Raw genomic sequence first — 22,380 nt, forward strand, 5'->3', positions numbered from 1 at the left:
TCTACAAGTGTTGACTATGTTTTATTATCTATTTACTTCAAGAATTAGCAGAGATTAAATATAATATTATATAAAACTATGCTTTCATTGATATGTCCACTTGCCATATTCATGAAACATGTAAAGAGAAGGGACAGGCGATGACTTAAAAGGTAAGGTAATGACTAGTTAAACTACACTGAAGGAGCAATACCAAGTTAACTTTTTAAATGATTTCTTTACTAGTTTTTAATAGAAGGTATGTATGGAAGATACTTTGTGAAGTAACCTATTTAAAGGTACAGTATGATATATACTCCAAAGTGATGAATGCTGTAATTAATGATTCCAGAAAATCTCTTTAAATTGAAATGAGACCTATTCAATCCAGAGAGATCAATATTTTAAACTCAAATGAAGTTCACAATTTAATATGTAATATTTTAAATAATCTTGTTTTAAATCTTGGTTGATTCAGATAGTCTTATTTTTCTTCCACTCATTGCTGACTCATAACTATTCTCAGTATTTTGTCATTTCTTGCAGTCTACTAATGAGGAATTGTGTAACTTAATCATTGACTTGCTTACAACTTTGTAGTTCATGCTATACAATCACATTATCAATTCAAGAAATTTTCAAATGATGCTAGATTGTCAATATGTACTTTAATTTACAGATCTCCAAAAGAGAAATTGTTTTTTTCAAACAGACATTCCTCAGTATTCTGAACTAGAATATTTGAAGCAAAATGAAAAAAGTGTCTATTGGAAGCAAATTGTTTTCCCTTGTGAATGGTTGGGTTGCTTAAGTTGTGACATCTATTCTAAACATTAATATTTTTGTTTAAAAATACTAGTTATAACTAACATATAAATCACTTTTACTATTAGACATCATGGATTGTGTCTAAAATCAAAGGTTGTATATTCCTAACTTGGGAACTTTGATGTTGTGGATAGTATCAGACATTTTACCTCTTAAATTTTAACATTTTCTAAATCACCTTATTTTCATTTCAGTAACAGAGCAAATTAGTTTTAAGTTTGGGGAGTAGAATCTCTGTATTGTATTTGAAATTAAATTCTTATAAGCAAGGGTAGACAAGATAAACAAAAATATGTAAACATGAGTGGCTCCTAAAATAATATATTTATGTCATTCATGAAAAGTGATATTTCTTTGCTTTTGACCTCTAGGAAAAACAGAAAATAAGAGAAGCTCATCTTTGAATAGAAGAGAAAACAAAGTACATTCATCTACTGACTTAGAACACATGGAGGACAAGCCAGGTGATTAGTGGTTAAAACAGGCATATTTATGTCAACATTATTGGTTAAAAATCATTTCTGAAACTGAAAAGTGAAGCATCCTTTTTTTCCTCCTTGAAGTTCTATGGATGGAACCCTTTCATATGTGTTTTGTTGCTTTTTGTTTCTCACCATTCACTTATGGAAGACTTTGTACTTAATTGATTCAGGTTCAACCCTATTGGAACAAATGCCATTTCATAGGAATCTTTAAGAATATAAATACTTATTGGAGCAAGATATTTATTTACAACAATGCTCATTTTGGTAGGAGGTACTGGGTATTGAAATCAGGGGCACTCGACCACTGAGCCACACCCCCAGCCCTATTTTGTATTTTATTTAGAGACAGGATCTCATTGAGTTGCTTAGTGCCTCACTTTTGCTGAGGCTGGCTTTGAACTCATGATCCTCATGTCTTAGCCTCCTGAGCTGCTGGGATCACAGGCGTGCACTAGCATGCCTGGCACAAAGCTCATTTTTAACAAAAAAGTTCAGTCAATTCCTGGGAGCTTTTGGCAATGCACTTGATCATTATGATTGTCAATGACATACATCTGGGAATCCATGTAAATGTTGTTTTGTCATGTGCAATTCTTTTTCTCCATGTGTGAGTTCCCATAAGGACACCATACTATGGGAGGTGGTTATGTCAAATATGTTACCTGAGTTTCTTCTTTGGGGGTATTGTGGTATGCTGAGGCCTTTGCTCCTTAATTCAGGTAATCTTGTCCCTGACAGTGCAATCTGATTAGATTAACAGTGTCCAATCCTATTATACTATGTATTGTTGGGAAAGTTACCATTTTTACAGCAGTTTACATTGATCATTCTTGCTTTGTATTTATTCATGTGTAAGACCTCAAATTGAATGCTTTTTAAATTTATTCTCATCATTTAGCTCGTCGATTTTATTGCAATCCCTCCGAGAATAATTTAATCAGTCGCCTGCTTATCCCAACAAGAGCATCAGTAGCCAGAAGCAAGACTGCTGCTTCATTATCCGTCCCAGGAAAAGATACTCCAGGTAACAGGCACATGGAAAAAAGCCTGAAAGTACTCGTGTTTGCACTTAAAAAGTAGGCTCTAACACTTGACTTTTTGCTTTTAGGTGTCAAAATAATTTGATTCAATAGTTACAAAATTTCTAGCATGGTAGATTAAACTGGGTAATGGGTAATTAATAGGATGAGATGACTAACTTGGTGATGGTTGTTAAAATTTTATTTTGTTTATTCAACTATTTATTTATTTATTTATTATTACATGGTGCTGAGGATGGAACCCAGGGCCCCACATGCACTAGGCAAGTGCTCTATGACTGAGCCACAACCCCAGCCCATGTTGGTTAAATTTTAAAGCTCTATAGATTCTAAAAATATAGAAGAACTTCACTAATATCAAACAAGAAAATTTCCTACTAACCTTTTTTTTTTTCCAAAAATATGGAGCAATAACATTGATCAAACTTTCAGTTTTCAATTAGGGACATAAAGATTGTAAGTACAACAAAACAAATCTTCAGGATTATGAGGACTTTCTCATTTGTAGTTTACATAGCCTGTGGACAGCAAGATATCCCCAATAATGGAAAGGTCTATTGCATTGTCCCCATTATTTACCCCCTCTGCTCTTTCCTTTCCAGAATACATCCCACCTCTTTTTTTCTGTCATTTTCATGTGATTAGTAAAATGAATCAACATTGTATCAGTCTTTCTTGTAGTGCTCTGATTCCTGGCATGCTTTAGGTATATATATATATATATATATATATATATATCAGATTAGTTTCTGCCAGTTTCCCCCACTACCAATCTAGATATTTCTGATTATTTTTGTTTTAGCTTAATAGATCACTATCATGAAAAACTCAGTATTTTGTCTTAAATTTCTATAACGAGCTAAGTGTAGTGATGCACACTTAAAATCTCAGCAATGTGGAGGCGGGCAACAAGACCCCATGTCAAAAATCAGAAATAAAATGGACTGGAGTGGGGCTGGGGTTGTGGCTCAGGGATAGAGCGCTTGCCTAGCATGGGCAAGGCCCTGGGTTAGATCCTCAGCGCCACATAAAAATAAATAAGTAAAATAAAGTTATTGTGTCCAACAACAACTAAAAAATAAATATTAAAAAAAGGACTGGAAGGAGATAATGCTCAGTGGTAAAGTGACCCTAGGTTCAGTCTCTAGGATCACACAAAAAATCTTATACTTTATACATTTTCTATAATACTAATTGTTGGTGTTAATTAATGTAACTGTTAGGCACATGTAGATATGTAAATAAACTGCTTTCTTTATCAAAAATGAGGAACTAAAAAAATAACAACTTTGTCAAGTTTTATTCATAAGTAGTTAATTGGTAATTCTATTTTAAATATTTGACAAAATCGTGAAAATTTGCCACTTAAAGTTGATGTGCCAAATAATTTTACCAAGTGTTAAGAAAGCTACCATGGAAGACATTTTTAAAATGTTTACTTTATTATATAAGCAGTAAACATTTAGCATAGAACAAGATTTTAAGTGTAATCTCCCTACTATTTCAAGGCACACTAGTAATTTAATATCTTTCCACATATATATTTTTTCACAAAAGGAGATAATAACCTGCCTTTGTTAAACTCAATAAATACCATTTTCTGTATCCAAAAAATTGCAAATTACTTCTTTTAATGACTGCCTTCCTATAGTGCAAGTTTTCTTTTGAATATTTGGATTATATTTTCAACTATCCCAGTATTTAAAACAATGGTTTAGTTAGCAACAATGTGAATACATTTTTACATATTTATCTAGTTTCCAGGGCTAAGGACTGAACTCAGGGCCTTGCTGTGCTAGGCAAGTGCTCTGCCACTGAGATAAATCCCCAACCCCTTTATCTAGGTTTTTTATCTTTATTTTTTTACTAAGGATAAATCCAGAGGTGGAATTGCTAAAACAAAGAGTATATACTACTTAAATGGCTTTTGATACATATTACCAAATTGCTCCTCAGGAAACATATACAAATCTACAATCCCACCAGCAGTGTATGAGGTTGCCTGGTTCCAAATATTGGAATTACCATTTTCTTCCATACAAGCTGACATGGAATATTAGCATTTTGCTCCTTCCCTAGGCAAAAAAAATATTTGGTTTGCTGAAACTGGAAGAGACCTTTGAGATCTAGCCCACTCCTAGTAAGTCTTAGTACAGTTTTTAATATGGCTGAGAAAATGCTTTTCTTAATTCCCTTCTGCAACAATCAACTATGAAGTGTCTTATGTAATCACCTGTAATGGTTAAAATCTAGTCCTGGTGAAGATGTTCATATTACTTTTTAAAGATGTTGAAGACCTTGCAATTTTCATGAAAATAATTCTGAAGTGCAGTGCAGTTAAAATATAAATGGCAGGTCTGGGGCTGTAGCCCAGTGGTATAGCCTTAACTGACATGTGTGAGACACTGAGTTCAGTCCTCAGCACCATGTAAAAATATAAATAAAACAAAGGTATAAAAAACAGAAATGGCAAATATGAACTTTGGAAAAACATCTTATTTTCATCTGTAATAAAGACCATTGTGGGCTGGGGATGTGGCTCAAGCGGTAGCGTGCTCGCCTGGCATGCGTGCTGCCCAGGTTCGATCCTCAGCACCACATACCAACAAAGATGTTGTGTCTGCCGAAAACTAAAAACTAAATATTAAAATTCCCTCTCTCTCTCTCTAAAAAAAAACAAAAACAAAAACAAAAAAAAACATTGCTTTCACAGTGACTGTTGTTGGCGAATACTTCCTGTGATGTGTGTAATCTCTGTGATTTCCTAATAAACAGTTGTCTCTTTTCTCTGTTCCTGTTCTTATACTGTCTTATCAAATTTCTAACTTTAGGGCATTTTACTCTCCATCCTCATTCACTTATAGGTGTCACCAATCACCTCCTCCAGTATGTACATATGCCCTTGCGTAGCCACAGTAGTGATGAATTGAAGAGTTCCATCATGTTCAGTAAGCCAATAGTGAAGACACCTCTTCAGACAAAATTAGAAATGGCTCCCCTAGAGAAAGTAGTAACACCCTTCAAGGTAAATGTGGAAGCTACTCCCAAGGCGAAAATGGAAGTGCCCTCTGAGGTGAGAATGGATGCCTTGTTGAACATGGAAGCCTCCCCCATGGAGAACATGGAATTGTCCCCTGTGGCGAGCACAGAAACATCCCCCTTGGTTAGTGTGGAAGTGTCCCCTGTGGTGAGCATGGATGCCTCCTCTGAGGTGAGCCTAGATACATCCCCTGAGGGGAGCATGGGCTCATCCCCTAAGGTGAACATGAAAGCTCCCTGTAACGCAAACATGGAAGCATCCCAGAGTGCGGAAACACTTCCTGAGGCAAATGTGGAAGTGCCTCTTGAAGGGGAAGTAGAAGCATCACCCAAGGAGAGCTTGGAATCATCCCCTAAGATGGTGGCAGAAGTGTCCTACAAGGCATCCCCCAAGGTGAGCATGAAATCATCTTCCAGGTAAAAGTGAGAGACTCTCCAGAAGTTTGTCATGTTTTATTGACAAGTTTCCTATTAAAATGCGTGTATTTCATTGTATAGAACATAATAGGTTGGGTTTTACAACAAAATTAACATTATTATAGTGTTCTGCAATAAAATTAATAAAATAATTCCCTAAGTAATTTAAAATCTCTGATGTTTGTTACTCTAGTGTAATATTTTCCCCAAACTGTGGAATATTGCTTTTGGTTGAAGGGAGAAAGTGTAACATTCCTATGAACTGTTTCTGAACTCTGAAGAAAAGATTTTTTTAAGAAGTCTTCCAAACCCTTAATTAAGACTTAGAAATGGAAATAGGTTTTGAAAAAAAGATTTCTCATAAATTAGTTATTTCTGTAATCCATTTGAATTGTGTAATATAATTGTTAGTCTAGAAGAAAATGTGTCTGAACCTGATTTCAAGCACTAAAGGAAATTCGTGGATTTAAGGAACTATAATTGTACTTTATTCAGAATGTTTTTCTTTTACAAAGCTAGCTGCAATAAAATACTTACTAATATCCTACTGCATTAGCCTGTTCAGAAACCAGAAATGGACAGACAGACCTCCAACCCTGTTATCAAGAAGCATCCATCCTCAAACATACTATCTAATATGCAGTCACCATCTCCTGCCAGCGGGTGTCATCCACCCTCTCCCGTAAATACTATGTAAGTAAGTAGCCTACTTGCAACCATTCTGGTAGGTGTTAATTTCATGTCAGGACAAATTTCATGTCAGTGTTTCATGATGAAATATGATTGTATGCGCAGTAACACAAATGTGAAGAAAAAAAACTTTTAAAATGGATTTAGCTTTGTCTATTATAAAAACTCCCAGATCATAATCTTATGATCATTATCTCATAGTGTTGAGACATTATATTTTATCAAATTGTATACTAAAAATTAACTAACACACATTTGTTACTTTTTCTCAGCAGGCATATTCAAAAGAACCGCCCACCATCACCTTCACCAGTCTTGTCAAAACAATCAGTACATGCTCCTCTGCCCTGTAAAATCATACCTGTTCAACGTACCCTATTTGTGCCAGATGGTATTGTCAAAAAGAAAAGAGAAACAGTTTCTAAATCCCCAAACAAATGTGAGCCTGTGAGCCAAAAACAGATGATCTCTGAGGGTAAGTTCTCTCATTAAGAAGTGTATTTTAAGCCAGGTGTGGTGGCACATTCCTCTGATCCCAGCTACTCAGAAGGTTGAGGCAGGAGGATCATAAGTTTGAGGCCAATTGGGACAAGTTGGTGAGGCCCTAAGCAACATAACAAGACACTGTCTCAAATGAAAACTAAAAGGGCTGGAGATGTAGCTCAGTGGTAAAGCACCCCTGTGCTCATTCCCCAATATAAAAAAAAAAATTTAAGAAGTTCATTTTAACAACACATAAAATCTTGAGGTACTTTGGGAATGGTCAATATAATTTTATTCCCCAATGGAAAGAACTTTAGGAAGTGATCTTTCTTTTAGATATTAAGAGAATTTAACTAAATCACTGGTTCTCCTGGAATGTAGCTTCTCTGCTTACTTGTCATTGCCAAAGCTTCGTTTTCACCCCACCTCTTTGTTTTAGAAAGTTCATTTTGAAACTACTGCTAAAAGCACAGGTTGGATGAGAGGGTTGGTCTAGGAGATCCCTGTAGGCTCTCCCAGCTCTGATGTTAGATGATTGCTGGAGAGAACACATCTAGCCATTCCTGGATGAGCAGGTTTCCATTAGGAGATGTAGGTCAGGTTCCATATATAGGTCAGAGCATGTGGTGTGCCTTAGTTTGTATTGTATGCAGGTTCCTGAAAATTGCCACATGGCTGTTTTGCCTGCCACACACATTTTTACACCTACAGACATTATTTAATTTTAAATACATTAGGGAGTTTTGCTTTTTAAAGGAATTTCACAGTAAATTCTTTGTAACAGAAATAATCTTTTTATTGCATATTGTTCATTCTTGATATGTCTTAAAATTTTCCTTTTCACATGTGATTTGTTTAAAGTAAAGCAATGAGTTACACAGACTAAAATATGATAATAGGCCTCCACATCTTCACCTTACTTTACTGATAGTCTTGGTTTCTTTGGTTATCATCTACAGTTAGCCACTTTATGATAACCAGATATACACACTGTTATCAGAGTTTAACTGGAAAGTAATGAAAATGTGCCAAAGATTTCCAGATGTATGCCTAATGTATTTTTGGGTTAATCAGGTATTTAAGATTTATACTCTTCATTTGGACCAGGCTAAACCTTGACTTTCCCTATAATCAGTATATCTTAATCTTTTCCTATCCAGTCATTTGATTGAGTTATCTCCAAATAGCTAAAACAAGGCCAGATGTGGTGGTGCAAGCCTGTAATGCCAGCAGCTCAGGAGGCTGAGGCAGGAGGATCCTGAGTTCAAAGCCAACCTCAGCAAAAGCTAGGTGCTAAGCAACTCAGTGAAACCCTGTCTCTCTTTTTTTATTGTGGTGCTGGGGATTAGAACCTAGGGCCTTGTGCATGCAGGGGCAAGCGCTCTACCAACTGAGCTATATCCCCAGGCCAAGACCTTGTCTCTAAATAAAATATAAAATAGGGCTGGGCATGTGGCTCAGTGGTCGAGTGCTCCTGAGTTCAATCCCTGGTACCCACCCACCAAAAAATATAGCTAAAATAAAGTAGAAGTATAGTATTGCATTTTGGAAAAAGTATTTATTTAAAAGAAAATGCTAATTCTCTTGTCAGGGAACAGTTGAGGCTTTGAACAAATCACCTATAGTTTGCTTATGGTTTATAAATTTGGATCTATGCACACATTGTTCATTTTTTAATGTTTTGGGTTATATTGTACTTATTTATTGGACTGAGAGACAATAAGTTCCCTAAACTAACTATTCTACATTTTCATTTAAACTAGAGTCTAGTAATAAAATTGCACCAGGAACCATGAGTGCTGAGGAAGCAACGAAAATTTTGGCAGAGAAACGCCGTCTTGCTCGTGAACAAAAAGACAAAAAAGAAGAAGAGAGACTCCAGAAAGAAATGGAACCAAGGTCAGCACAAAATCATCATCCTTTCTATACTAGTCTAGGCTGGGGCCCCAATTTTGAAATATTACCCACAAGTTATAATTTCTCAAAAATTGAATTTTTCTTCAGCAAGGATCAAAATTTCCTTGTTACCTTCTAACCAAGTGAGTGGCTGAACATAGAGGACCTCTCTGTCCCTTTTAATCTCCATACATTGTGTGCCATTAGGTTGTGCTACTGTATAAAAAGACCAAACTCATGCCCAGAGTTCCCATCTCTAAGCACAGTAGCACTTGAGTGATCACATGACATTTATATTTGTATTTTCTGGTGTCAGACCCTTTAAGACTTGTAACTTCAGTATTTGTAAACCTGGAAATTATACATACTCCTATTTCACTTTGGGTTCCAAAGACCTTTGTGATACCTGAATCTCATCTAACTAGTGAGTCACTGCTTGTAGGATGTCTTGTGGGCAGCAAACCTTATATACAGCTGTATGCCTCAGAACTTGAAAAGAAAGGTTCCTTGCTCTTCCATTTAGGGGCCCATTTTAAGTTGAGCCCTGTAATGTAAACCTCTGTCCACTGCCTGCAAGGAATACCTACAGCACTGGCTTTATTTTCTGTGCAATATAATTTCACAATTTCCATAAACTTTATATGGGCTCAGAGAAAGAGGAGAAAGGTGATATTGTGAATACTAACAAATTATAAGTGGAAGAATATTATCACCTAATGTAAACATGGCTAATTTAGCATTTGAAAGCGCTGGATAATGGGGCACCACTAGACCATCCTCCATATTACCCAGGTGAGATTGGGTGTAAGCATGTGTAAATAAGGACTTTGGGGAGGATCTCTAAAACAGTTCAGGAGTAATTCTTTTCTGTTTTGCATATGTGCATGTGTATGCACAGTTTTTAAGATTCAAAGCAGTCCAGTACTTGAGAGAAGTCCTTTTCTACTCTCTCAGGCTAGTTCCCCCACTTTTAAAAAAAAGGGTGAAATTGTGTAAATTTTGTGTAGTAACAACACAGAAAAAGTGGTGAATATGGTGTAAATGTAAACTGTATTAATGTGGGAGCAATTTCATTATAAAAGGTTGCATACTACTGCAAGCTGTATATGGTAGCAACTAAGATAAATACTAAGAATTATTTGAATACTCTTGTTTTCCTAGGAAAGTGGCAGATGTGATAGAGAAGGTGGACAAAGGCCAAGCAGAAGAGCTATCAAAATGTGAAGATGGGCAAGAACAAGAAAAAGAGATTAAAAAGAACAAAGGATGTCAGCATCAAGACCAGGAAGTACTACTACAGGTTTACTGGCTTAACATTTTAGCAGCAATTAAGAACCAGCTAATAAAATTTAGTTGAAACTCACAGCAGGGCTGGGCCTGGGGCTCAGTGGCAGGATACTTGCGTAGCATGTATGAGACTCTGGGTTCCATCCCCAACACCACACACACACACACAAAAAAGGCAGCAATCTTTGTTTCTTATTTTTAGTACCAGGGATTGAATGCAGGGATGCTTAACCACTGAGCCACATCCCCAGCCCTATTTTATATTTTATTTAGAGACAGGATCTCACTGTTACTTAGAGCCTTGCCATTGCTGAGGCTGGCTTTGAACTCACGATCCTACTGCCTCAGCCTCCTGAGCCGCCAGGATGATAGGCTTACTCCACCATGCCCAGCTGAAATTTGTCTGTAAGGAGATGTAGCATTCCCTGTGGCACTTTAACATTACAGTTTCACTATAACCCATTACCACTGCAGGTCATCTTCAGCCATCCTTGGCAAAGTCCCCAAGTTTCCCGAGGGCAGCTAAAAAAAGGCAGAAAACAGTATATTATAGATTAGTAGTCCTTTAGTTTGAAATCCAAACTGCTTGCTCAGATAAGATATCCCAGGTTGGTTTTCCCCAAATTTGCTTTCTGTGGTAACACTAATGGCATTCACAGCTGCACCCCACACCTCCCACACCAGGCAAAGTTCAAAATCAGATCCACCAGTAAGAATATATCACCCTTCTAAATTCAAGCCACTAGGAAACTAAATTCCTGAACTGAGCTCAAACTATACTCAGTTTGAATTATTACCATAGTCTAATTTCTAGTCCCAATTTTAGTGTGTGATTCATCAAATTTGGTAACATGTAAATTCCATAAATGATTGTGTGTGCTTGAATTTCTCTAGAAGGAACCTTTGTGGATTCTCTCAGTGACACTGGGAGAAATATGACTTTTCACTCTTGTTGCTATGTTAATGGATAGCTCCATAGTCACCTACGTAGTTTTAAAGTAAGATGATGTGATGTTCATAATGATACTCTTGACATCCTGAGCCTTCCAGATAACATTTCACCTAGTTCTGTGTATTCTAACTAATGGTTTGAAAATTGATAATCCATGACTGGTCATAGATAGGAGTGCTCAGTCAAGAGGTTACAACAGTTGACTTTTTAAATGTGCTATCATATATTGAATTTAAATGATATTTTTACACACTTTTTCTAGAAAGGGGATGCCAAAATAAAAGCTCAGGAAGAAGCTGATAAACGCAAGAAGGAGCAGGAGAGAATTATGTTACAAAATTTACAAGAAAGATTAGAGAGAAAAAAGGTAAGTGTTTTCTGTTTTGGGGTGTTTGATTATGTTAAACACAATTGGGTGGCATTTTTGAAAATCACAAGTCAGGTGTGTATTAGCATCTGGCTTTTTTTCCCACTATACTCTCCTCTTCCTTATCCAAGGAGCTGGTTTATATATAGAAGGTTTTTCCTCTACATTGCCATTTCCTCAAGAACCCTTGGTAATGATTACAGCATTGCCACAATATAGCAAACCTGTGGGAACACAGCTCCTTTGAACAGAATGACTAGTCATGGTACGGGTTGTCAAAAGTTAGAGTTTCTTCTAAACTGGCTAGCATTTGCAATAACTATCGTGGGAAGAAGTGCAGGCATCTTTGAGAGGCCAAGGTGCAGGCCATTTGTAAGGGTGAGCCACATTTTATGCAACTCACATGGCTCATCTGGGAGCCCCAACCTGGGCTGAGGTGTGCAGGACCTCCCTGTCCATAAATCATCAGGCACCCTGAGGTGGCCAGGGAGTCACAGTTCTCCTCACCTTATGCATGGTAGAGAATTCTTTTTTGTTAAAATAGATACAATATTTTATTTGTTTATTTTTATGTGGTACTGAGGATTGAACCCAGTGCCTCAAATGTGCTGAGCTATAACCCAGCCCCGTGCATGGTAGAGAATTCTTAACCCTCCCTAAAATATACCTCTTGTCAGCCTCCTGTCTATTTTTAGTAATGAAATCTGTTGACAGTGCCATGACTGAGGTGCATTATTTTCATTTAGCCTCAGGAAAGGTCCGTGAAGACTAAAATCCTACTAAAAACTCCAATTTGTCTGCAATAAAATATGCTTACTCTAATTAATGTCTATGTGAAAATAGAAGTAAGAAATTGTCATTTGGGTATCTATGTTGTAATAAAAAGTACAACTGTCACCATTCATGGCATATTATAGCTGAAACCAGTTCAGAAGAACAGGGAGGCCAGCTGTCCTGCATTGTCTTTTGTGGGTGAAATCTATGATTTTGGAGCATACATTGTGTGTCATTGTCCACCTGTGTAAAATGGAGATAATCAACTGCTTCAGGACCACTGGTTTTTAATCTCTTTTCATGTTTGACTTTTTGTTTTCCTTTTAATAGAGAATTGAGGAAATAATGAAGCGGACAAGAAAGACAGATGTGAACATCACAAAGGTAGTCTTCATTCTACTGCCAGCAGTATATAAGAATTCCTCTTAAAAAATAAAAATCATTGAACACCTGTATTAAAAAAAAAAAGAAAGAATGCCTCTTACTTCCCATCCTTGCCAACTTTTGCCTTTTTGCTGATCTTATGGCCATGGTATGAAGTATCAAGTTTACATTTCCCTGATCATTACAGAGGTTGAACACGTTTTCCTGTCTTTAATTAGCTTTCATATTTTCTCTCATGTGAAATGCTTTATAGGTCTTTTTACCTAAATCTTTTGGTTGTTTTGTCTTTTTCTTGCACTTTAAATCTCCTAGATATTGCTGCTTTTTAGGTTGTGTGTTGTAGATATCCTCACCCTCCAAATGGTTTGGCTTTTTGAATTGTCATCTTCTGCTAGGTAGAAGCTCCTAATGTCATTGCTGTTGAATTTATCAATACTTTCTGATGACTAATGAGGTCAAGTGCTTTTTGATATGCTTCCTGACCATTTGGAGATTCCCTTTGGTGACATGTCTTTTCAAGTCATTTGCCCATTTTCCTATTTTGTCACTTGCCTTTGTAGGAGTTTTTGCCTACCCCAGTGAGGAGTCCTTTAGATATATGTACTACAGGGAGCTTCTCCCACGCTGGTTTGCCTCACATAATATTAGTTTAATGGACCAGATGTTCTTCAATTTAGCAAACTCCAGTTTTTCTCCCCTTTATGGTGGAAAGTTTCTCTGTCTGTTGCATCATTATTTGCTTCCCCCAACAGTGTGTCTTTTGATTGAGCATGTGCCTTTTTCCTAGATTCTGTGCTGCTCTTTATATCCTGTGTTACAAAACTTATATTTTGCCTTTTTACAATTGTTCAGTTATAGTCGTTTATACTATTAAGCCACCCTGTCTTTAGTAAAATTCTAAGCAGAGATGATGAATACCAGTTCAAGGCTGTAGTGTCTGTTCTTGCTCAGGGAAATCTTTAATTCTTGAGGGTCTTTCTCTAGCTGAAAGACACAACAAGGGCAACCTGCCCCTGTCCCCATTCTTTGGACCACTTAATGTTGTTAGAATTTTTTTTTTATCTTGTAGTTGAAGTATTGAAAGTTAGCCATCAATCCAGTCTTGATATCTAAATTCTCTGAAATTCTAAGCCAGAATGATTGAATATTAGATATAATATTGATTTTCTTTTTTGACCATAGGCCTCAGAAATATCTGGCAGTAATACATCTGAAGAGGATGAAGCTGATGATGAGGATGAGACAGAAAGTGATGAGGACTCCCTTGATAAAATGTTCCCATCAGGTTTGTTTGTGCCTAATGTTCGATTAGTTGCCACGAAGGAGCTGGACTGCCTTGGTTTATATTTAAGGGCTCCTTCACATCTGAGCTTTGTGGCCTTGGGCAAGTCATTTAACCTCTCTGTGCCCAACTTTACCATCTGCAAGAGGGAGAGATAATGTCTCTTTACCAGGGTTGGGCATGAGATTTCAGTGAGATAAATCTGAGTAATGCTAAGAATAGCAGCTAACATGTAGTAAACTGTCAATAAATATTTGCCACTGCTTCTTAATTTTATACTTTATGCTATTAGATTGTAGGTGGTAGCTCTTCCTCAGTAGAATATGAGGACTGCTGACATAGCTCAGAGCCTCAGAAGGCAGCCATGATTAACTCTAGGTGGGATTCAACTTTCTAACTTATAAGGAAAAATTGAAATTGTGTCATGATGCTCATACCCTCTTGAAATATATTGGTGACTCCCTCCAAGTAGGAAATACTTCATAGTAATGGGCATTTGAGAAAACACTATTGATCCATATTTATCCTGAAAGCAGACATTGAACAGGTAAGCAGGGTATTCTCAAGGTACTGAAAAGCCATGGGGAGATAGACACCTGAACAGAGAGTGGTTACTATCACACAAGGACTGGGTTCAAAGAAGTCAGTTGAGAGTGCAGCCAGTGTATGGCATTAGGACAGAAGCTTTGGGTCGGCTGGAAGGAGGAGAGCCCACAGGAGAGTCCAGTGTGAAAAGTAGCATTTGGGGGCAAGACAAACTCAGGACCAGCCTGTTCTAGATGAATGCCAGGTGTGAGTAGCAAGAAGTAGCCCTACCCACTGGTCCACCAGTTTTTCAGGAGACAGGACAGGTTCCTTAAAGGTGGCCCCTTTGTGCATGGAGGGCAGGGTGAGTGCAGGTACTGGGCAGCGCTGACTGTAGCTCAAGCACCACAAGCAGCTGGGGGTGGTAGGCCTGGCTCCCCAGAGTGTTACCTGCCTGATGCCCTCTGTGTCAGGCACCCGCATCTCCTCAGGATTGCAGCTTTTTCTTTTTCTTGTGTTGTTTGAAACTCCAGTTTTAATTTTGTTCCTTTCTCTTCCCTAGCTAATGGAAATGGCAGAGAGTCACCTAACAAGCCCAAAATGCCTTATAAAAATGCCAAGAAAATGCCTCAGAAACTGGTGTTTTTACAAGCCACAACTGGTGAGACCGATAAAGAAAAGAAATCATATTTTAATGGTGATTTGAAACCTTTTAGGCAAAAAAGCCTGAAAGAGTCTTCGACTCAAGCAAAAGGCTTAAAGTAAGTCACTCTGCATCTTATTTATCTGAATAAACTTGGGGGGGATTATGATTGACCTTCTTAGAATGCCAAGCAATATTATTTCTTGAGCTCTTAGTTTGCACATGCCAAACACTCAACTTTACAGAAATAAGCTAAGCCCCACTATAGCCTTGCTTGGTAAAGAGCCTCCTCCTGATTAGACAACCAAACTGAGGTGCAGTGAGCTAAGGGGATTTCTTCAACATCCCACTGCTAAAGGGCAGAGCCCAAACTGCTTTTCTTTACATAATGACTGTTGTTTCATAAAATTAGAGAAGGAGCCATTTATTGAATGCCTGTTGTAAACCAGGCCTTTTACATGGCCTGCTTTAATTCTCACAGTACTTGTGAGATTGGTAATAATATCCTCATTTTTTAGATGGGGAACCAAGTTAGAGGTTAGTTTCTTGGAAAGGAATAGTAGTTGGGTGATTACCTGAAAAGATGTTTAAGCTATAAGGGCCTGTGGAAACACAAGGCTGCTAAGAGGCTCAGAAACAGTTGAAAAGAGCTCTAGAGTTACAAATCCTGCTCTGCTTCTCTAACTGTGCCATAGTGGACATTTCCCTTGACCAACTTGAAGGAGGGGGACTGGGTTCCTATGTGTTTATCTGCTCCCTATGTCCTGGTACCTCTGTGGCACTGTAGGGCTTTCAAGAATGCAATTTGAAAAGCAGTGTGTGATCCCCTGGTCCCTTCCAGCTTTCCCATGCTAGGATTCAGGAAGTTCATTAATACCCAAGCATCGTTTAGAAGTTAACTGAAAAATAATGCTTTTTTCAGGGTACAGGCTTGATTTTGGAACTATCTGGACCTTGTTTTGGTTTGTTTGTACCAGGGATTGAACCCAAGAGCACTTAACCACTGACCCATATCCCCAGCCCTTTTTAATATTTTATTTAGAGACAGGGTTTTGCGGAGTTGCTTAAGGCCTCACTAAGTTGCTGAGGCTGGCTTTGAACTCACAAAGGCCTCAGCCTTCCTAAGCTGCTGGGACTATAGGGGTGTGCCACTGGGCCTGGTACTATCTGGATCTTAACCAAAACATCTCTCTCCAGGTCATCTACCAAAAGATCATCTACACGCACAGCAAAAACTGGAAAAGCAAAGGAACTCAGCACCACCACCCAATCCATCCCGAATGTCAGCACACCTCAGGAGCAGACTTATGGCAAAAATGACAGTAGTAGTCACAACACTGAATCACAAGACACAAATGTCACCCCTGATATCCACAAACAAAATTTGAAGGATTCTGTGACATCCCACCCAAATCCTCAGATGCCTACAGACCATAAGAAAAAAAGCCAATCTGTGCCTGCTAATTCCAGTAAGGCCTCATCCCATCTCTGCTCTGCTCCAAAGGCAGTTGACCTTGAACCCTCTCCTACTTCTAGCAGTAGGGCATTTTTTGGAGGAGAGGAAGAAGATGGTGTTGAGTCTGCAGGAATGCTTTAGAAGAGTCTTCCATTAAGTTAGTTTTGAGAGAGTAGATGGCTTGCTTCTAATTTTTATGTCCTGCATTTCCTGTCAGATACAAAAAACTAAGTTCTTTTCAAGATCCAGATTCCTCAGAGCTCTTGATCCACCAGCAACTTGACAAGCACATAATTTTCCTTTAGGTCAGAGGTCCAGGAAGGTCTTTGGAATTAGTCCCTCATCCTCTGTTTCCAAAACCAAAAGACCCAAAAGACCATTGTTTCTCTTGAGAAGCTCTCTTAGAAATCAAGTGAGGCAGTGTGGGCTCCTTTGGGGATCTAGGAAGAGGGGAACATTTTAAGGGACCCAGTGTGTCAGTCTAGGGGGTCCTAGGCCCACCCCAAAAGGAGGCCAGGGACAAGTTGCCATGAGACCACCAGCATCTTCTCTACTGGTCTTTCTTTCCTTTTCCCTCTGCTTAGATACATAAACCTCGTACAGCCTAGAAGATTGATCTGTCCTCCACTCTGGATAACTCCCAGGCCTATGCCTCAGAATTTGCCTGCTTCATACTTGAACCTGGCAAAGGAAATGACCATTAAAACAAAAAAGAAAGGATACATCCGAAGGTCACCCTGACATCTGTCTTGGAAGGTGTTCATATCATTTTTTTTCTCTTGTGAGAGTTCTGAGTTAAAAAGAAATGCTTTGGTTTCCCTTAAAAAATCATGATTGTCTTTTGTGTGTGTATCTCCATGTGTGTTGGAGTGTGTATATCCAGGGTGCTTTCATTAGGTGATAACTATTGAGTTTCTAAAAGAACTCTATTAAAGGAACGATGTTCTTTCAGCATATATTAGAAGTCTTAATGATTCTTGTTTGACAATGACATCAATTTAACTACTAGAAAATTTGATTTTGTGGAGAACTTGATAGAAGATGTGAGGCACTCAGGATTGCTGGCAAAATTGTCTCTAATATACAAATGCCAAAGGCTGCATGATATAGTAAAATTTGAGCATAATATATGCGTATTTCAGTTCTTCTATTGTCAGTGCCCGGCATTGATACCCACAAATGCTAGCAGTCTTGGAAAGCATAAACTTGGAGCATTCAGCATCTCTCACACTCCTGTCAGTGTTTCCTTTGAAGTACATATTGGGGCTTATCTACCAAAAGATGGGTTTTATTTGTTGTGTCCATAAAGCAGTAATTGGCCATTGTCTCATGGGGTATGTTTAATTCCTCTAAATGTTGAATATTTATCATCTTTTTCTGTTTGTGCTCCCTAGTTCTGCCCATCAGTATAGGCTTGGGATATATAACCAAAATATACTTGCCTTTCTCTAGGCACTGGCTGCAGGTGAGGACAGCAGCAGTGTTATTCTTCAGTTCCCGTGATAGGCACACAGATGTACGTACACATACGTACATACGTACACACATAGGCTATATGATTCCATAAAACTTGAATGCAGATTCCTTGTCCTAATGGTAATGAGCTTTTAGTGTTGAATCACAAATAGTTTGAAGCGGGCCTGTGTTCCTTTTGGCCACCAGTCTTGGATTAGTCAACGAAGGTAATGATTCTTTCTGATTGCCTGGTTCTTTGCTACACAGAGTACTGTACCTTTGTTATAGATTAGGCAGGATGCCTTAGGTTTAAAACTATTTTTATACACTAGCTTTTTTTGTATAAAAGGCAGAGACAATCATCTTAAAATATGAAATGCTATTTTTCTGCACAAATGTCACACGCCGAAACATTGTTACCGTTCCCTGTAACTCTGATCTGTATGAAATAAACTTCACAGATAAAGCAATTTTTGTTTTCATTATAATGGCAAAAATGTACTGGTACTGGTCATACCAAGTTGTTAACTAAACTATGAACACAAGGAACCAGTAAGGTCAAGAACTAGTAATCAGATCTTCTGCTTTCCCTCTTCATCTAGTTGGTGATTAGACAGAGTTACACTTCTAGGACAGTAAGAACTCTTCTTCCAACTCTTCTTCCAACTTCTTCCTACAACTCTTAGGATGCTGCTTGTTGCTCTTCCTGTGATGGCTTGCACTTATTATCAAGGCCCATTGTTAAAATCTCTTTATTGTAAAAATCATAATCTAACAGTCACCATTTTCTTTTCTTTCTCTTTGAGATGGGGTCTCCCTGTGTTGCTCAGGCTGGCCTCAAACTCCTGGGCTCAAACAGTCCTCAGCCTCCTGAGTAGCTGGGGCAGCAGGTGCATATCACTACATCCAACGAAAAGTCATTGTTGTAATTGAAGTGTATGTTCACAAGGTTGTGTAGGTGTCCCCACTATCTAGTTCCAGAACATTTCAGAAAAGATATCTATTCCCCTGGCCTTTTAAATATTGAATCCTTGAATTCAGTGCTTGACTCAGAAGAGGAAATCTATCTCTACATTTCTTAATTTCTTTATTCTTTCTTTTGCTCACTTTTGTTTGTTTGATTGATTGATTGATTGATTGATTTTTGGTACTGAGGATTGAACCCAGGGAACCAGGGGCACTTACTTAACCACTGAACCACATTCCCAGTATTTTTTTATTTAGAGACAGGGTCTCACTGAGTTGCTTAGGGCCTCACTAAGTTCCTGAGGCTGGCTTTGAACTCACAATCCTCTTGCCTCAACCTCCGAAACCCTTGGGATTATAGGTTTGTGCCACCACACATGGCGATACTTGCTTGTTTTTTAAAGTCTATACTCAGGCAGTTTGTGTGCTATTTTATATGTACATTTCTTCATTACATTACTGTTAACTGTGAATGATAAAACAAATATTCTGATATACCCACAGATGTTTAGTTTGAACCTTTTTTGGGGGAGAGGTAACCAGGGATTGAGCTTAGGGGCACTCGACCACTGAGCCACATCCCCAGCCCTATTTTGTATTTTATTTAGAGACAGAGTCTCACTGAGTTGCTTAGGGCCTTGCTTTTGCTGAGGCTGGCTTTGAACTCATGATCCTCCTGCCTCAGCCTCCTGAGCCACTGGGATTACAGGCATGTGCCGCATCCGGCTGTTTAATGAACTTGCTTTCCTCCACTAAGTTTTTTGAAAAGGCCAGGTACTTGTTATCCCAGGTATTTGGGGTCTGGCAGTTATGTAGCCATTCTCCATTGACCTTTCAAGAGCATTCTATGTACATTTGAATCAACACAAGCTAGACACATCCCATTCCTGCCAAAGGTACCACCTCCATGTATTTATCTGAGGAGTTCTTCACTGCCAAGTCAGGTACCAGGTACTGTTGCTTCATCTGTTGGAACTGCTGAACCAGGGTGTTCTGTTTACAACTCCAAGGTAACAGAATCCCTAGCCTTCTCCCTGCTTATCCCCTCATGTTTCCCTCCCTCTATAGCTTTTAGGTCCCCTCTCCCTGAGACACAGATCTCTGGCCACTACCAGGTTTTACAGATGAGCACATTTCTTACATCACTGTTTTCATGGGCACTGCATGTAGAATGAAACTTTACACAGCTTCAGTGCCTAGAAAACCCAGCAGTGCAATATGGGATCCTGTCAGTGCTCCACAGTACCCTGAAGACCTGAATTCTAGCCACAAGGATTTGTGTGTGTGTGACTTTGTGCACACTGCCTCTCCTCTCTGAGCCCTGTTCCTTGTCTATCAAATGAAGGGGGCTCTGGGCCCTTTTGGTTCTGTAATTCTGACATTGCTAAATGCCACTCATTCTGGTCGGGGCCAGAACATCAGGAGATATGAAACAGGAGTTACTGCCAAGGAGCCAGAGGTGGAAGGCAAACTGTCCATCACTTAATCTTATCAGGGGTCAATTCCCTGTTGTTACTTTTAGTGCCCCTCCCCTGGCCTGGTTTGTTTAAGCAGAACATCTCCCTTCCCAGCAGTCCAGTTAGTGTTTCCAGATGGGTCCTAGCTGCTCCTCTACTTCTCCAATTCTGTGGTATAATGGTGGTCAGCTCTCATGTACCATATGCCAGCTCTTTAGAGACATCATTTTAAATCCTCACAACAACCCTATGAGGTGTGGTATTCATTTTTACTTATAGAACATTGCCATTTATACAGGTTGCATTTGTTCCAGGTTGCACAACTAGAAAGAGGAAGAGCTGGTATTTGAATTTAAGTCTCTCCAACTCTGAAGACACCTCCCTACTGCTATGGGAGTAAAATTGTCTTTTGGCTTACAGGGTAGGTCAGGGACACCAGAGCAGTGTCTTTGGTGCTGGGGAGAAAATTTTTGCTAACATTGATTACATTTACTGGATGCCAGTCACCCCACTCATTAAGCACTTATAATCATGTCATCTGCATGTGATTTGGCAAAGTAGGAGTCTCATTTTAAAGATGAAAAAAAAAAAACAAGCCAGAGAGGTTAGGGAACTGCCAAAGGTCTCATCGCTAAAAGATGGCAGAGCAGCCAAGGTTTGAACAGGCAGCCTGGCTCCCGACACCATCCTATTAGCCGTAGTTGGCCTGTTTTGATATTCTGATCCCCTTTGAGGATGAAAATGCCTCTTTATTGACAACGTGGTAAGTAGAATTTTACCCTCATTCCTCCTGAGCCTTACAGTTGTTGCTTTTTCAACACACACAATTGCCTTCTAAAGTATTGAGCATAGTGCATGGTAGTTTCCTTATTGTGATGCATTCCTTTTTATGACAATGCAGTATCACCATTGATAAACTAGAGGGTGTGGCTTGTCAGGCAAGCTTCTCAACCCATCTGAACCTCCATTTTCTCATCTAGAAAATGGAAACCATGGGCCTAGAATGGGCTGGAGGAGCAGATCCAAAATGTATGAGGTATTCTGAAGATGTTTAAGTACTAAGTGCTGAGCAATTGCTGAAGACAGACCCTTGATAGGCCTCCATGTCTTAGGTGAAGAAGGTGGTGGGGGCAATCTGTTGGGAATGTGGCCAAGTAGTGGAGTGGCTGTATTAGGAATGTTAGGCAATGTGGCTGTTCCTCAGTAGAACTCAGGCCACTAATTCAGGTTTTGTGGACTGGGGGTGAAGGTAACAGAATGGAGGCAAGAAAAGAATGATTGAGGTGCTGGGAGCAATCTAGGACAGATTTGGAGGGGAAGTAAGGATAGGAAAACAGAGGAGTTTAGAGCAATGAGCAGACTATAGAGGCCAAGGAACCAGCAAGGTGAGTGCCAGTTTCCAGAAGGACAGGAGTTCTGGGTAAAGGAGGGTGAGCTTGGGTGTGGAAAGGCCCATTGCCTGGCCCAAGTGGAGCTTGCAGAAGTGGAGATTACTGGGGTGCTGTCATCGGCTCTCCTGGGGAAAAGGGCATAAGCCAGGTTCCAAGTATTCAGGGAAAGGAGTGGCTTGTCTGTCCCAGGCCCATCTCCTTTGGGTTTTTTGTTTTTTCCTTGTTGTAGTTTCAAGAACCTGCTCCCTTGAGAAGCAGAACAGCTGCTCTCTACTCCCTAATCCACCACCCCTGCTCCCTGGGGTCCCCAGAAGACTGGACAGACTCTGTTGGTTTAAAGGTTTTGACATCGAATTTGATCTAGAGAAACACAAGGGGATGTGTTCCATGTTCTTAAAAACATTCATGGTTGTGCAAGGCCCATGTTCAATCTCTAGCACCAAAAACCAAAACGAAAACCCCAGTGGTTTTTGACAGGTTTCTATCCTCTTCTGAGATGGTAAATGTTAGCTACTAAGGGATTCTGCCCTAGTCATGGAGCCCATCAAAACCTAACACCCTCTCATCCCTCCAACTCTGCCTGT

General features: G+C 39.1%; 1 protein-coding gene across 4 annotated transcripts in view; it reads left to right on the forward strand.

The window, feature by feature from the left end:
* Map7d3 (MAP7 domain containing 3) overlaps positions 1-19,341 on the forward strand; it is a 33,373-nt gene extending 14,032 nt beyond the window's left edge. The window contains exons 6-18 of one of the 4 annotated variants that reach the window (XM_026392218.2): positions 1,179-1,271; positions 2,191-2,316; positions 5,197-5,765; positions 6,345-6,481; positions 6,751-6,953; positions 8,725-8,860; positions 10,019-10,157; positions 11,359-11,463; positions 12,568-12,621; positions 13,804-13,906; positions 14,991-15,189; positions 16,269-16,540; positions 17,112-19,340. In XM_026392218.2, the coding sequence (XP_026248003.1) occupies positions 1,179-1,271; positions 2,191-2,316; positions 5,197-5,765; positions 6,345-6,481; positions 6,751-6,953; positions 8,725-8,860; positions 10,019-10,157; positions 11,359-11,463; positions 12,568-12,621; positions 13,804-13,906; positions 14,991-15,189; positions 16,269-16,540; positions 17,112-17,119 (2,144 nt within the window). In that variant the 3' untranslated portion in view covers positions 17,120-19,340. Of the gene's footprint in view, positions 1-1,178; positions 1,272-2,190; positions 2,317-5,196; positions 5,766-6,344; positions 6,482-6,750; positions 6,954-8,724; positions 8,861-10,018; positions 10,158-11,358; positions 11,464-12,567; positions 12,622-13,803; positions 13,907-14,990; positions 15,190-16,268 lie in introns of all 4 variants that reach the window. The other 3 variants (XM_026392217.2, XM_026392215.2, XM_026392216.2) reach the window with 3 other exon arrangements.
* Positions 19,342-22,380: the final 3,039 nt, after the last annotated feature.

Source organism: Urocitellus parryii, chromosome X (assembly GCF_045843805.1).
Source record: "Urocitellus parryii isolate mUroPar1 chromosome X, mUroPar1.hap1, whole genome shotgun sequence".
NCBI lineage: Eukaryota > Metazoa > Chordata > Mammalia > Rodentia > Sciuridae > Urocitellus > Urocitellus parryii.